The sequence below is a fragment of the Mesoplodon mirus genome (assembly GCF_964341445.2).
Source record: "Mesoplodon mirus genome assembly, chromosome: 2".
NCBI classification, from domain to species: Eukaryota; Metazoa; Chordata; class Mammalia; order Artiodactyla; family Ziphiidae; genus Mesoplodon; species Mesoplodon mirus.
This window is the reverse complement of record NC_138977.1, coordinates 56,447,970-56,463,641: the sequence shown is the minus strand read 5'-3', so window position 1 is coordinate 56,463,641 and position 15,672 is coordinate 56,447,970. Positions and strand designations below refer to the sequence as shown.

At 37.3% G+C, this 15,672-nt stretch overlaps 1 protein-coding gene across 4 annotated transcripts in view; it reads left to right on the top strand.

Moving 5' to 3' along the window:
* HERC4 (HECT and RLD domain containing E3 ubiquitin protein ligase 4) overlaps positions 1–15,672 on the top strand; it is a 135,699-nt gene that overhangs the window by 103,583 nt on the left and 16,444 nt on the right. For 3 of the 4 annotated variants that reach the window (XM_082608976.1, XM_082608977.1, XM_082608979.1), the window contains 4 exons: positions 1,220–1,243; positions 3,648–3,746; positions 5,722–5,889; positions 6,111–6,254. In XM_082608976.1, coding sequence (XP_082465102.1) covers positions 1,220–1,243; positions 3,648–3,746; positions 5,722–5,889; positions 6,111–6,254 — 435 coding nt within the window. The remainder of the gene's footprint in view (positions 1–1,219; positions 1,244–3,647; positions 3,747–5,721; positions 5,890–6,110; positions 6,255–15,672) is intronic. The other variant, XM_082608978.1, reaches the window with a different exon arrangement.

Below are 15,672 nucleotides of genomic sequence, written 5' to 3'. Positions count from 1 at the left end.
TTATATTGACCTCTATAGTTCATTATAGGGAAAGAGTACAGATTAAAACACCAAGGGGAAAAGTGCCTAAGGGTAGAGTCTGGGAAAGGTACCAAAGGCTGAGCTTCTGTTTTCCTCTCCCTGAGGAGTCATGGACAAGTTATTTTCCCAGGATCCATCTGTGTCAATACTCTCAGGGTATTGCCAACCAAGGAAGCTCACTGCAGCCTTGGTGCCCAGAGTTTTTATTGAGGCTCCATCACATACTGCCCATGTGGCTGACCTTTACTTTCCAGACCTTCTGGAGGCAGAACTGATACCCACATGTCCCAGAGCCTCCAGGCAAACAAAGATACTCCTGTCCAGGTATGACATTCCAAAGTCCTGTGGATCATCTCCCAGTAGCTGAGGGCAAAATCAGACCTCTCTTTGGGTAAGGTTAATTCCTCACTATACGAGGTGCCATCTGCAAATTTAGTAACATACTTTTGGAGATTCTAGCACTTTATTTGAGTCTATACCCTGAGAATATGTGAAAGCTTTCTTCAAGAAAGTGTTGTGCATTTCTGTTTAATGCAGTGATAAGCTTTCATTATAATTTTCATTATTATATCCTTCATAAATACCTCTTTCTCTCTTCATTTCTTCTTTCTACTTACCAATCCCTATGCCCTGTCTTGTACTTTTTATTTTAGCTAATTCAGTGTTAACGCTTAATATAAGATACCTGTGTTTCACTGGTTATTTCTGATGAATAAAAACAATTATGGCTTATTTTCTCACTTTTCACATAGCATTTTAATCTGTTAAACACTTTTCAAATATTTTGTCAAGATTAACCAAGTCTTAAAATCTGGGGGATATTTTCTCCATTTTCCAGGTGGAGAGATTGGGCCATAAAATTATTCAAGACCAAGTTAGGCTTAGGATTAGTTTCCCTGTTCTACCTAAATTCTGCAAATGGCGTACTTAGTTGCTGAAACCAGATTTCATTATGTTCAGGCCTCAATGATTTTATGATCACAAGATACCTGAAATGAAGGTCTTATTACATTTATAGATATATCAGGTATATGTGGAAAGGGTAAGTTTTGTTGTAGATGTATCTTGGTCTACTTCATTAATTCACTATTCTGCTGTAGCAAAATAAATGAAATGCTGCTTTGAATAGAAATAGTTAAATTTGGACACTAACATTGCTCTTTCCTCATTACTGTTACATTCTGCACTGCTGTCTTAGGATGTCAACCATGGATTAACTGAGGTAAGTTTGGTGTATTAAAGTCTCATGTTCAGAGTAAGGTATACTCTGTTTTGTCTTAAGTGATTGAAGACCCCAAAGTTCCTCTTTTTTGTGACTTTAAAACATATATGTATATATACATATATATTTTAATGAGTGTATAGAACTTGCCCTCTATAACATTTCAGAGGAATTTTCTGAAGAAAATTAGACCGTCCGTTTTAGTTAGCATTACACCTATATGACGCCTTTTAACAATGTTTGTCTTAAAATAGTTCCTATCCTCCTAAAGCCTTCCAGTATAAAATTTATGGTGTCCTCAGAATACAAAAAAGAAAACTTATAAAATTTCACAAATGCCTACCCAGAAGGCAGAAAATGTTTTATGTTAGAGAAGTAGAATGATCTTCAATTTTTAAACTAATAATTGACACTTAAAATGGTCATAAAATTGAATCAGCTTTCAGTATGGTCATCTTCCTCACTTTGTTTAATGTACTATCTTAATATATAAAGTTCTGGCACTTTGGCTTACATAATCAACAATCCTGAGCCACCTTTTTAACACCTGGGAATGTTGTATTATACTTCTGTTATAGACTTCAGGTTTTGTTGTTTGCTTTGCTTTTTTCATAGCACTTGAACCAATGAAGCATCTAGAAGTAGCTTTAAACTATGGGCCTGACATTGTTTGCTTCCTCATCCTCAAATAGAAGTAGCACATAAAATTATGAAATCAAAGAGTTTTGGAGCCAAAGGGGACTTTAGAAATCGTCTCAGCTTTTTAGAGTTTCAGAGTAGTAAAAAGACTTTCTATCATCCATAGCTAGTTAGTGACACAAATACAGGGTGGAGGATAAACTTGTCATATGAGAAGTAGCCAAGAATGATAACTTACTTAAGGGTTAATGTCGCTCAGCATATTGTCTTACATGTTGAGAACAAGTTGATAGTCTTGTGTTCTATACTGATTGGGCACTATTCAATTATTTCATTGTTTTTGATGGCCATAGTTGAAAGAGGCTTAGACAAATTGAAATACATTTAAAAGAAGGCTATTGGGGACTTCTGTGGTGGTCCAGTGGTTAAGACTCCATGCTCCCAATGCAGGGGGCCCAGGTTCGATCCCTAGTCAGGGAACTAGATCCCACATGCTGCAACTAAGACCTGGCGCCTCCTAATAAATAAATAAATAAAATAAAAGAAGGCGGTTGGGATGGAGTAGAGCTGGAAACCATATTATTTTCAGGATGGTTGGAAAAACTGGGCATGTTTAGTGTGGGAAAAAGACAACCTAGGGAGAGCATGGCAGCACAAAGTATCTAAACCATATAAACTTCCCTGCAGGGGCAGAATGAAGACTGAAATAGAAAGTGAAGTGATGTATAGAAATGCAGATTCAGACTCAATATAAAGAACTTTCTAAGAACTTAAAAAGAAGAGGATTGTTTCATGGTGTATTAAGTCTTCACTGGAAGCCTTATAATAAGAAGGGGCTCTGTGTCAGGGCTGGCACAGAAATTTTGCTTTGTTGGGTATATGGTAGTATAACATCCTCCAACTGCAAGATCTGTGACTGGCAATTCATAGCTCTTTGTATTTTTCTGCCCTGTTAAAAACTTAGCAATCAATCACTATGTTTTACCTGCTAGGATAAATAGTTGTTGATAAGGTGACTAATGTCTGATAATGGTAATAATAGATCAACTATTATTGATCAACTTTGAAGATTGACAGAAAATAATAATACTAATTGTGCTTATTTTGTAAGTTAAATGAATGAACAGATTGTTGGGCTCATAATAGTGTTGTCCCCCTAATGACCTGGCAGTAAATATCTGTTGAATGAATAAGTAGATTGCTTATCATTGGCCTCACTTGCTAGAGTAGTCCTAACATATAAGAACTGGGTACTGTATTTAACATAGGAGCCCCACATTTAGAATAAATTTGCAGCCTAATTCACTGAAACTTGGAGTTAAGATGTTAAGCAAAAGATACCTGTAATTTACAATTTTATGGATTCTCAAGTATACAGTTCTCTCCTAAAATTAGGGATTAGGGTTATTCCAATGCCTCATCTAATTATCAGTAAAAATTCTATATTCAGAAATAAGCCACGTTTTACGTATGGACACCAGGGGGGAAAGTGGGGTAGTGGGGGGCGGTGGTGTGATGTAGTGGGAGATTGGGATTGACATGTATACACTAATATGTATAAAATGGATAACTAATAAGGACCTCCTGTATAAAAAAATAAAATTAAATTAAAAAAAAGAAATAAGCCACATTTTATTTATAATTCCTGAATGACACAAAAGCGAATAAACCAAGAATATGATCAACTTTACACAAGAAATGACAGTACCTACAAGAAGTAAGTTACAAACCGATTTGTACTAATAAGCTAATTTTTTATTTCTAGTTGGCAGATATCCCTGTTACAATCTGCACATATCCATTTGTATTTGACGCCCAAGCAAAAACTACTCTGTTACAAACAGATGCAGTCTTACAGATGCAGGTAAAATATTTTATAGTACTAATTTAATTTGAGAGTAGTTTTTGAATTGTTTCTCTGGTGTTTTTTTAAAGTATTTGAAATGTCTTTGGGGATATTTTGTACCTTTGTGGTCTGTCTTTTGCAAAGCTACTTTTACGGGCTTCCCTGGTGGCGCAGTGGTTGATAGTCCGCCTGCCGATGCAGGGGACACGGGTTCGTGCCCTGGTCCGGGAAGATCCCACATGCCGCGGAGCGGCTGGGCCCGTGAGCCATGGCCACTGAGCCTGCACGTCCGGAGCCTGTGCTCTGCAATGGGAGAGGCCACAACAGTGAGAGGCCCTCGTACCGCAAAAAAAAAAAAAAAAGCTACTTTTACCAAAGCACCTTTGGTACCTATGAAGAGGACTGTTGCATGTGAAATGTGTGTTCTTATGAGGGATACTTATATATATTTAAAAGGACATAGAATAATTTAGATTTTTATCATTTTATAAATAAAAAATGGTATAATCTTCTTTCAATGTAGAAATACACAGTCTTTATAAACAGTTTGACTAGTTTACTTGATAAAATGCTTTGTTTCAAATCTTGCTTTATTATATATTCCCTATTTATATACTTGGTAAAAGATGAAAATCAGTAGAGGTGAGGTGATGTTAAAGTAGGAGGCATTTGATCACTTGTTAGGAGGAGGGTATGAAATGTCCGTGAAGAATGTTTTAGTAATAAATAAGGTACTTTCCTGAGGTTGGTCACCTCCTCTTCCTCCTCCCCACTCTCCTTCCACCCCCCCTCCCACTTTAAGCTGAACATTCTTTCCTTTATAATGAGGATTTTTAAAACTAGTTTACATTATGACCGTGAAGGACTACAGTAGGTTTGCTTTATCATTTGAACTTGTAAATTTAAAAGTTTTTGAGTTTCTTCCTCTGGTGTAGAATATCAGACTATAGAGGCTGAGGACTAAGGATGAGGTGAGACCTTGAGCACTTAATATTCTAAAAATGCTTTTAAAAATTACCCCTCCCCCAATTTTGATGGCAATTTTTATTCTTTTAAAATAAATGCGTTTACTATTCTAAATTCTTCCATATATTTAAACAATAAATAATAGTAGGAGGAATTTTAGAGATGTGCTTATTTCCATTTTCATCAACAGAAGAAACAAATATTTTTGTAGGGTTCTATACTAACAGCTAGATTGCTAGTTTTTTAGCAATCTTTGTTAAACGCTAAGTTAATCAGGACTTCCTGGTGGTCCAGTGGTTAAGTCTCTGTGCTCCCAATGCAGGGGGCTGGTGTTCGATCCCTGGTCAGGGAGCTAGATCCCACATGCTGCAACTACAAGATCCTGTGTGCTGCAACTAAAAAAAAGAAGAAGATCCACACACGGCAACAAAGATCCTACGTGCTGCAACTAAGACTTGGCGTAGCCAAATAAATGAATAAATATTAAAAAAAATGAAAATCACTTGGTGTTTTCAATGTAGGATATTCCATTTTAGAATTAAGAACACAAGGAGAATCATAGGAAAAAAATAAAAGCTTTAAATGGTAAAAGCCAAATGCTTGGTTTGTGAGCATATATGGTGATAACTCTACTAAATGGATTTCTATAAACCTTTTAGTTGGCCAAGCTGTTTCTTTTTCTCTTTAAAGGTTTATTTTAATGCTGTTTTCTTTTTCTCCTCATTCTCCATCCTAGTTATTTTTTGAGAAACAGCAGTGTTCAGATTTATCATAATTATTACAGTTCCATGCTTACTTAGCTTAATGGTATCATCAGTTAACATTACTATAAAAAATTCAAAAGGATACTCTTTATGCTCAGTTTATTAAACTCTGATGCTGTGCTGAATACTGTGTTAGGTGCTGTATGAATTCAGTAGTATAGGAATTATAGGATATCTATAATTAGTAGGTAGAGGTTAGCTTATTCAGTCACAGCAGCTTCTTTATAGCATTGCTATTAAATTTTTAATCTTTTGTTTTCTAGATGGCTATTGACCAGGCCCACAGACAGAATGTCTCCTCTCTTTTTCTCCCAGTGATTGAATCTGTGAATCCTTGCTTAATTCTAGTGGTACGTAGAGAAAATATAGTAGGAGATGCAATGGAAGTCCTTAGGAAAACAAAGAATATAGACTACAAAAAGCCACTCAAGGTAATTTAACATTTTCTGTTGTATAATTGGAACTTTTATTCAGAAAATATGTTTAAAGTTTTCCTGTTCATTTTTAGTGTATCTTTGAATCTTAATAAAATTATATACTTAAAAAATTTTAGCTATTGCCACGCTTTTATTCATAATAAATAACGTGTTGTAGGGTTTCCAGAATATACATTCATTTCTTTACACTCAGTGTTTGCATTAATCTATTTTAGGTTATATTTGTTGGAGAAGATGCTGTTGATGCAGGAGGGGTACGCAAAGAATTTTTCTTGCTCATCATGAGGGAATTATTGGATCCTAAATATGGCATGTTTAGGTATTATGAAGATTCCAGGCTCATTTGGTTTTCTGATAAGGTAAAAAGTCCAGCCGTCTAAATTACTCCTATATCTATCTATCTATCTATCTATCTGTCTGTCTATATACACCTATATGTTTCAGCTTAACTCAGTAATAAATAGGAGTTATTACTAGATAACTAACGTATTTTATTTACAGATCTTCTTTATTACAATTTTAAAAATTATAAACGTTTGGACTCAGAGTCATCAGAACACATTAATGCTTACCACACATTTCAAATTAGCAAAATAAATTACGGAATGGTCATCCTGAAAATGATGTTGACTGTTCTGCTGAATTAGATTTGAGGATTGAATAAGTACCAGATGAACTTTTCTTCTGGGGAGAATTAATTTATCATTAGGGATCATTGATTTCTCTACCTTATAATTTAGGGCAGAGGTAACTACTCAGCAAACTACAGTCCCTGAAAGTTCTTCCCAGCACATAAAGTCAGTGCCTATTCATTTACCTATTGCTACTTTCTAGCTAAAACTGGCAGAGGCAGAGTGGGGAGTTACAACGAGCCCCTATGGCCAACAAAGCCTAAAATATGTACTGTCTGCCCCTTTACAGAAAAAGTTTGCTGGCCTCTGATTTAGAAACTGTAAGTGAAATGGATGGTTCAGTTTGTAGAACTCTGAGTTGAAAGAAATTTGAATTATTTACTATTTGTTCTAAAAACCTTGATATATTATTTATTCATTCTTCCAGGAGACTGGCTGTCCTTTGTGATGTTAGCAGTCATGATGATCAGTGCCTAGGCTAGTTAATTTATTAGGGGTGGCAAAATGGTGCTACTCTGATTCTAACATTTCTTTTTCATTTTTGTATCTTGGATACTGATATGTAAAGAAATTTTCTCATATCTGCTATTTAATCCTTATTAGTACAGTTCATATGGGAAAGAATTCTCTCTGTAGTTACTTATTTTTCAAAAGAATTAGCATGCTCCAGTGGTGACAATTCATTTTTTGTTTTCGAATATTATTATATATTCATGGACTTAAACATAGTTGATGTTTTTCAGTCTGTTGCAGTTATTGTCTCTATTAATATTATTCCATTTTTGTCCAGGGAGAGCTCTTCAACTTGGCACCTGAGTCCTTTTGACACAATCTTAATACTGTTTAGTAGCTTCCTTGCTACCTGGTATACTTGGTGTGATAAAATGTTCCAGACTTATACATTTATTGCCTAACGATACCAACCTTTCAACCAATATTATGATAACTGAAAATACAGTTGACCCTTGAACAACATGGGTTTTACCTGTGTAGGTTCACTTATATGCAGATTTTTTTCAATAAATACATACTGTGATACTATACGATCCTCGGTTGAATCTAAGGATGGAGGACCGACTATAAGATTATACTCAGATTTTCGACAGCACAGGGGATCAGCACCCCAACCCCTGAGCTGTTCAAGGGTCAACTGTAGTTTTGTTTCATTTTTAAGTATTTTGCAGGGTTTTTTTTGCCCTTTGAGTATACCCCAGGTGAGATACACAGGCAAATAACTGTGTTTTGATATCACTTGAAATTGGTACACTCTGTATCATTATGCCAAGTAGATACACACTTAGGTTAACTTGTAGAATTCTTAATTTTTAGGGATTGTTTGTTTAATTTCAATTTAGTTTTATAGTTATATGAAACAGTTACATAGTTCCAAAGTCAAGTCTATAAAATAAGGTATCTAAAAAAGTCTAACTTTTGTCTCTACCCCCTCCACTGTATTTCCTCCCTCCTCTTAAAGCTATTCTTTTCAAAAGGAATGTTACAGTTTAACCTTTTTTGAAAAAATAAATATAAGTACGTATGTAGTAGTATACCACATACCAATGTCAGTTTCCTGGTTTTAAGTATGGTTATTTAAGCTGTTATTATTGGGGAAAACTGAGTAAAAGGTACAGAGGAATTCTGTACTATTTGTGTAATTTCTTGTGAGTGTTAAAGTATTTGAAAATAAGTATTTTTAAAAAGAAGTGCTATACTATACATATTTTTTTCTTCATCAAGAAAGGGTATTTTATTTTACATGAGAAATTAAAGCTTGTTTGCATGTTGTTGTGATGAATTACTCGGAAAGTAGAAAATCAGCCATGCAGGAGGGGATATCAGCTGCAGGAGCACAGTCCTTAAATTGTGAAGAAAAGATGGAGATGAGTATGCTAGTGGAGGATTGACTCTAATCAGACACATAGATCCATAATATCATGAGAGAAAGCCAAGTATATATGTAAATACAAATCTTCTGGTAGATTTGATGGTGGGAGGTTGTGAAAGTTCTCTTAGAATTATTTCTACTTTACAGTGAAATAAGACGCAAGTTTGTTAGAAAGTTCGAATAGGGGGAAGGTTGTTGGAGGTTTGAAGAAGAAAGGAGAAAGAGTGAAATGATCACTTAGGGGAGTGGGAAAATAAGCTGACCATGTAAATAAATACAGGGTTAGACTGGCGGCATTGGAGGCCCATTTGAAACTTATGCTCATGAATTTTAAAAGGAGACCAATCAACATGGTTGTGTTTTTTTCCTTTAGTCACATTTAGCTGCTTGGGTAGAGGTAAAAATGAGACAGACAGTTGATTTAACTAGGTTGTGGTTTTAGCAAGTGAGTATAAACAGAAGGGAAGAAAGGGCAGGGGAATGATTATCTTGATGAATTATGGAATTTAAGCTTTGTAAGGAGGAAAATGTAAGGACTTGGTTGGGAGGTGATGATTTTTTAAAAAGTAGTGTGGTTAATGGATCGTAGTTGCTGGTGGAGTTGAGTTGTAGTGTGAGTCAAAGTATTGGGGGTGGTGAGTTACAAAGTAGGAAATGGTGGTCAGATAGGGAATGCTTAAAAATTGGATGGTTGCATTTAAATATAAAATATGACCATGGGGGCCTCCCTGGTGGCGCAGTGGTTGAGAGTCCGCCTGCCGATGCAGGGGATACGGGTTCGTGCCCCGGTCTGGGAGGATCCCATATGCCGCGGAGCGGCTGGGCCCGTGAGCCATGGCCGCTGGGCCTGTGCGTCCGGAGCCTGTGCTCCGCAACGGGAGAGGCCACAACAGTGAGAGGCCCGCGTACAGCAAAAAAAAAAAAAAAAAAAAAAATATGACCATGGGAATGGGTGTCTGAGATGTGATGGGAGGACAAGACTGTTGGAAAATTGTAGTTCAAGGAACTGAGAGGCTAGTGTGTTGGATGCCTTTTTTGGCCCGGGTATTGAAATCGTCAAAAACGATGGCAGGAATAGTGGTAGAAAAAGAAAGCAAAAGATAGTCCAGAATCTGTGAATGAGTGCACTGTGAATGTCTTTAGATGTCAGCACAAGGAACATTAGCAGGGAAGGTCAGTTGGCATGTGTTTCACAGAAGCTGGGATTTTAAGAAGGCAAATGGAAGGAGGTCTAGAAGGAGTGAAGAGCCAGGAGACCTATCTCTAGGCCTGGTTGTATGAGGGGTTGGAAGGTTAAACAAACACCATTTATTATGACCTGCAGGGGAAATAGCATCCTCAGGAGACAGCCTTGTTCATTTAGAAAAGGGGCAAGGAGAATTTGGAGAAGTTTAGGATATAGGTAGTTTTCCAAATGATAGATTGTGAGTTCCAGAACAGAGAAGGGGTTTGGTGGAGCAGGGACAGTTAGGTAACATTGTGTCAGACTTTAGGGCCTGTACACTGCCACATGGAAGTGGGATTAGGGACAACCTGTGAGTTTTTAGGCCTCCTTTGTTGACAGTCAGGCATGTAAGACATGGTTGAATAGTCCTGATGGCCTCTGAGGTAGGTGGACAATCTGTTGAAATTATGGTCTCTTTCTTGGCACTGATCTCTTAGGGCAGTTTGTAGTGGTGTAGCAGATAGAATTTGAAGAGGGTCCGTGGGGTGGAGGCCTGTCTGCCAGGAACACAAAGAGTTCTATGGGCCTCTATTCAGTTCTGCAGAAAGGTAATGTTTTGAGACCAGGGGAGGGGCAGTCGTAACAAGCTTTATTGTGTATCTTTATGGGTTTTTTTGGCCGTGCCTTGCGGCATGCAGGATCTTAGTTCTCCAACCAGGGCTCAAACCCGTGCTCCCTGCAGTGGAAGTGCGGAGTCCCAACCACTGGACTAGCAGGGAATTCCTTGTGGATCTCTTATACCTTTACAGTTATATCTTGATTTGGGCAATAGGAGCCCCACAGAGCTGCTCTTCTTCTGTGTACTTTTGACATGTCCCCATTATTCTTTAATTATTCGTTACATTTGGTACAGAAAATGTTCCAGGCTCATTTTGTGTTTTCTCTACCCCAGTCCTGGCATTAGCCATTTCTCTTAAGAGCCCTGACTTCCTTAAGTATAAAATGGTATTTAGAAGTCAAACTCTGGATGCTACATGTACTCATTGCTACCAAGGAGTCATTGCTTTCAGAGTCACAGCAGCCAGAACTAGGAACTATATGTATGTATACACACATGGCATACATCTCCTGGTTTTCAACATGTATGGATATTTATATATATGTATACATGTACACACACATATTTGTGTGTGTATATATATATACATACACACATGTTAAAAACCATGAGATGATACTGATACCTCTAATTCTATACAAACACCACAGAATTTACTTTAGCCTTCTCCCTTTCCATTTTATGTGACTTAAATCACTAGTGAGAAACTTAACAGCCATCATCTTCCAGGTATTTACTCAGTAAGTAGCTAGTCTTCTGGTTACATTGGCCAAAAGCTTAGCCCCAGACATACTGGACCACCTCCTCAGAGAAGGTGTAGGAAGGAAGGAGGAAGGCAGAGGGCTATATGTTCTTTTTAATTTAATTTAATTTTTTTTTTTTTTTTTTTTTTTTTGCTGTACGCGGGCTTCTCACTGCCGTGGCCTCCCCCACCGCGGAACACAGGCTCCGGACACGCAGGCCCAGCAGCCATTGCTCACGGGCCCAGCCGTTCCGCGGCATGCGAGATCCTCCCGGACTGGGGCACAAACCCACGTCCCCTGCATCGGCAGGCGGACTCCCAACCACTGCGCCACCAGGGAAGCTCCTAATATTATTTTTAATGAGGTGAAATTCACATAACATAAAATTCATCATTTTAAGAATTTTAAAATGTACAATTCAGTGGCATTTAGTACATTCACAGTGTTGTGCAACCATCACCACTCTCTAGTTCCAGAACATTTCATTACCTCAAAAGGAAACCTGTAGACATTAAGCAGTTTCTCCCCATTTCTTTCTCCCTTCAGCTTCAGACAATCACTGCTTTACTATCTATCTCTGTGGCTTTGTCTATTATTGATATTTGCTGTTAATGGAAACCATATAGTGGATGGCCTTTGGTGTCTGGCTTCTTTCACTTAGGATAATGTTTCCAAGGCTCATCCATGTTGTATCGTGTGTCAGTACTTCATTCCTTTTTATAGTTGAATAATATTCCATTATATAGATATACCACATTTGTTTATTCATTCATCAGTTGATGGACATTTGGGCTGTTTACCTCTTTTGGCTAAATATTATGAATAGTACTGCTGTGAAAACTTGTATACAAGTTATTGTTTGCAGTTATTTTGGGTATATACCTATGAATGGAATTGTTAGGTCATGTGATAATTCTGTTTGACTTTTTGAGGAACCACTGAACTGTTTTCCACAATGGCTGTACCATTTCACATTCCCATCAGCAATACATGAGGATTACAATTTCTCTACAATCCTGGTCAACATTTGCCACTTTCCTTTAAAAAAAAATATATATATATATGTATGTATATTTTAAAATATATTTTTTATATGTATTTCTGTATTTTTCTTATTATGATAGTGGGTATGAAGTGGTATCTCACTGTGGTTTTTAAAAATTAATTAATTAATTAATTTGTTTATTTTGGCTGCACCATATCTTAGTTGTGGCACGTGGGATCTGTGCTGCGGCATGTTTACTTGTGGCATGCAGTCTTCTTAGTTGCGGCATGCATGTGGAATCTAGTTCCCTGACCAGGGATTGAACCTGGGGCCCCCTGCATTGGGAGCGTGTAGTCTTACCCACCGGACTACCAGGGAAGTCCCTCTCATTGTGATTTGATTTGCATCCCCTACTGGCTAATGATGTGCTTGTTTGGCCATTTGTATGCCTTCTTTAGCAAAATGTCTTTTTAAGTCTTATACACTTTTTAAATTGGCTTGTTTTTCTTTTTGTTGCTGAGTTTTAGGAGTTCTTTTATGTATTCTGGATACTAGACCCCTGTCAAATATATGATTTGCAAATATTCTCTCCCAGTGTATGAATTATCTTTTTACTTTCTTGCTAATGTCCTTTGATAATAAAAGTTTTAAATTTTGGTGAAGTCTTTTTTTTTTGGTCTATTATGTTATTGCTTGTGCTTTTTGGTGTTATAACTAAGAAACCATGGACAAATTCAAGGTCATGAAGATTTACCCCTGAGTTTTCTTCTAAGAGTTTTATAGTTTTAGCTGTTATATTTAGGTCTTTCATCTATTTTGAGTTCATTTTTGTCCATGGTGTGAGGTAAGAGTTCAACTTCATTCTTTGCATGTGAATACCTGGTTGTCCCACCATTGTTTGTTAAGTCTTGGCACCCTGTTGAAAATTAATTGACTGTAGCTATATGGATTTACTTCTGGACTCTCAATTTTATTCCAGTGGTGTATATGTCTATTCTTATGCCAGTACTACACTGTCTTGTTTACTATAGCTTTGTAGATTTTAAAATTGGAATGTGTGAGTTCTCCCACTTTGTTCTTCTCATTCAAGATTCTTTTGACTATTAGCGGTCCCTTACAATTCTGTATGAATTTTACAGTTAGCTTTTCCATTTCTGCAAAAAAGGCCATTGAGGTTTTGATAGAGAATGCATTGAATCAATTTGGGAAGTATGGCCATCTTAACAATATTATCTTCTAGTCTGTGAACACGGGATGTCTTTCCAGTTATTTAGGTCTTTTAATTTCTTTCAGCAATGTTTTATAGTTTTCAGTGTACAAGTCTTACACTTCTTTGGTTAAATTTATTTCTAAGTATTTTATTCTTTTTTTTTTTTTTTTTTTTTTGCGGTACGCAGGCCTCTCACTGTTGTGGCCTCTCCTGTTGCGGAGCACAGGCTCCGGACGCACAGGCTCAGCAGCCATGGTCCACGGGCCCAGTTGCTCCGCGGCATGTGGGGTCTTCCCGTACCGGGGCACGAACCCGTGTCCCCCACATCGGCAAGTGGACCCTCAACCACTGTGCCACCAGGGAAGCCCAGTATTTTATTCTTTTTGATGCTATCGTAAATCGAATTATTTTCTTTATTTTTGGTTCATTGCTACCGGGTAGAAATAGAGCTGATTTTTTTGTGTTGATCATGTGCTGACTTCATTTATTAGCACTAATAGTTTGTTTTGTGCATTCTTTAGGATTTCTGTATACAAGATCATGTCATCTATAAATTCAATAGATTTAATTTTACTTCTTTCTTTCCAATTTGTATACCTTTATTTCTTTCTCTTGTCTAATTGCCCCACCTTGAACTTCCAGTATGCTTTCAAATGCAAGTGGTGACAGTGGACATGCTTCTCAATTTTTCCTGATCTGAGTGGAATGTCAACTGTGTGTTTTTCATAAATACCTTGAATCATGTTAAGGAAATTCCCTTCTATGCCTAGTTTATTGAGTTTATTTATTATGAAGGGGTGTTGGATTTTATTCATATGTTTTTTTCTGCATCAGTTGAGATGATCATGTGGTTTCCTTCCTTCATTCCATTATGTGACGTATTACATTGGTTGATTTTCTTATGTTGAACGACATTGCAGTCCTGGGATAAAGCCCACTTGGTCATGGTGTGTAATCCTTTTAATATGCTGCTGGATTCAGTTTCCTAGTATTCTGTTGATGATTTTTCTGTTCTTATTTGTAAGGAATACTGCTGTATAGTTTTCTTTTGTGTGTGTGTGTGATGTCGTTGTCTGGCTTTGGTGTCATGGTATCCCTGACCTCATAGAGTGAGTGAAGAACTGTTTCCTTCTCTTCCATTTCTTGGAAGAGTTTGAGAATGATTGGTGTTAATTCTTCTAAATGTTTGGTAGAATATGGTCTCAGGTTTTTGTTGGTTGGAAGGTTTTTGATTGATGATTCAATCTCTTGTTAAAAGTTTCTTTAGGTTTTCTAATTCTTCTAGTGTCAGTTGGTAGTTTGTGTGTTTCTAGGACTTTGTCCATTTCATCTGGATTATCTATTTTGATGGCATGCAGTTATTCATAGTATTCTCTTATAATCCTTTTTATTTCTCTGAGGTTGATAGGAATGTCCACGCTTTTGATCCTGATTTTAGTAAGTCTTCTCTCTTTTTTTCTTGGTCATTCTAGCTAAAAGTTTGTTAATTCTGTTGATCTTTTAAAAGAATCACCTTGGGGCTTCCCTGATGGCGCAGTGGTTGAGAGTCCGCCTGCCGATGCAGGGGACACGGGTTCGTGCCCTGGTCCGGGAAGATCCCACATACCGCGGAGCGGCTGGGCCTGTGAGCCATGGCTGCTGGGCCTGTGAGCCATAGCCGCTGAGCCTGCGTGTCCGGAGCCTGTGCTCCGCAACGGGAGAGGCCACAACAGTGTGAGGCCCATGTACTGCAAAAAAAAAAGAATCACCTTTAGGTTTTGTTGCTTTGTGTATTGCTTTTCCATTCTCATTTCATTTATCTCCACTATAATCTTTATTATTTTCCCCCTCTGCTAGGTTTGGGTTTGGTTTGCTCTTCTTTTTGTAGTTCCTTAGGAATAAAGTTAGGTTATTTATTTGAGAAATTTTTTCTTTTTAATTAATTAATTTTTTAATTTGGCTGCATCAGGTCTTAGTTGTGGCACACAGGATCTTCGTTGTGGTGTGCGGGCCTGTCTCTAGCTGTGGTGCGTGGGCTCAGTAGTTGTGGTGCGCAGGCTCTCTAGTTATGACACATGGGCTTAGTTGCCCCGTGGCATGTGAGGTCCTCGTTCCCCGACCAGGGATCGAACCTACGTCCCCTGCATTGGAAGGCGGATTCTTAACCACTGGACCACCAGGGAAGTCCCCTCTTTTTTAATAGATGTTTACAAATATAAAAACTTCTTTTTGAATACTGCTTTCCCTGCATTCCATAAGTTTTTTTGTGTGTATTTTCATTTTCAGGAGTCTCTAAGTATTTTCTGATTTCCCTTGTGATACCTTCTTTGACCCATTGGTTTTTTTAAGAGTGTGTTGTTTAATTTCCACATCTTTGTGAATTTTCCATATTTCCTTCTGATATTGATTTCTAGTTTCATTCCATTATGTTCTGAATAGATATATTTTATGATTTTAATCTTTTTAAATGTAGTCTTTTAAAAGTTATTGTTTTTCTTTGTTTCCCATAATACCTCTTATTCATCCAGTTTTCTTGTGTTTGTTTCTTTTGTCTTTTTC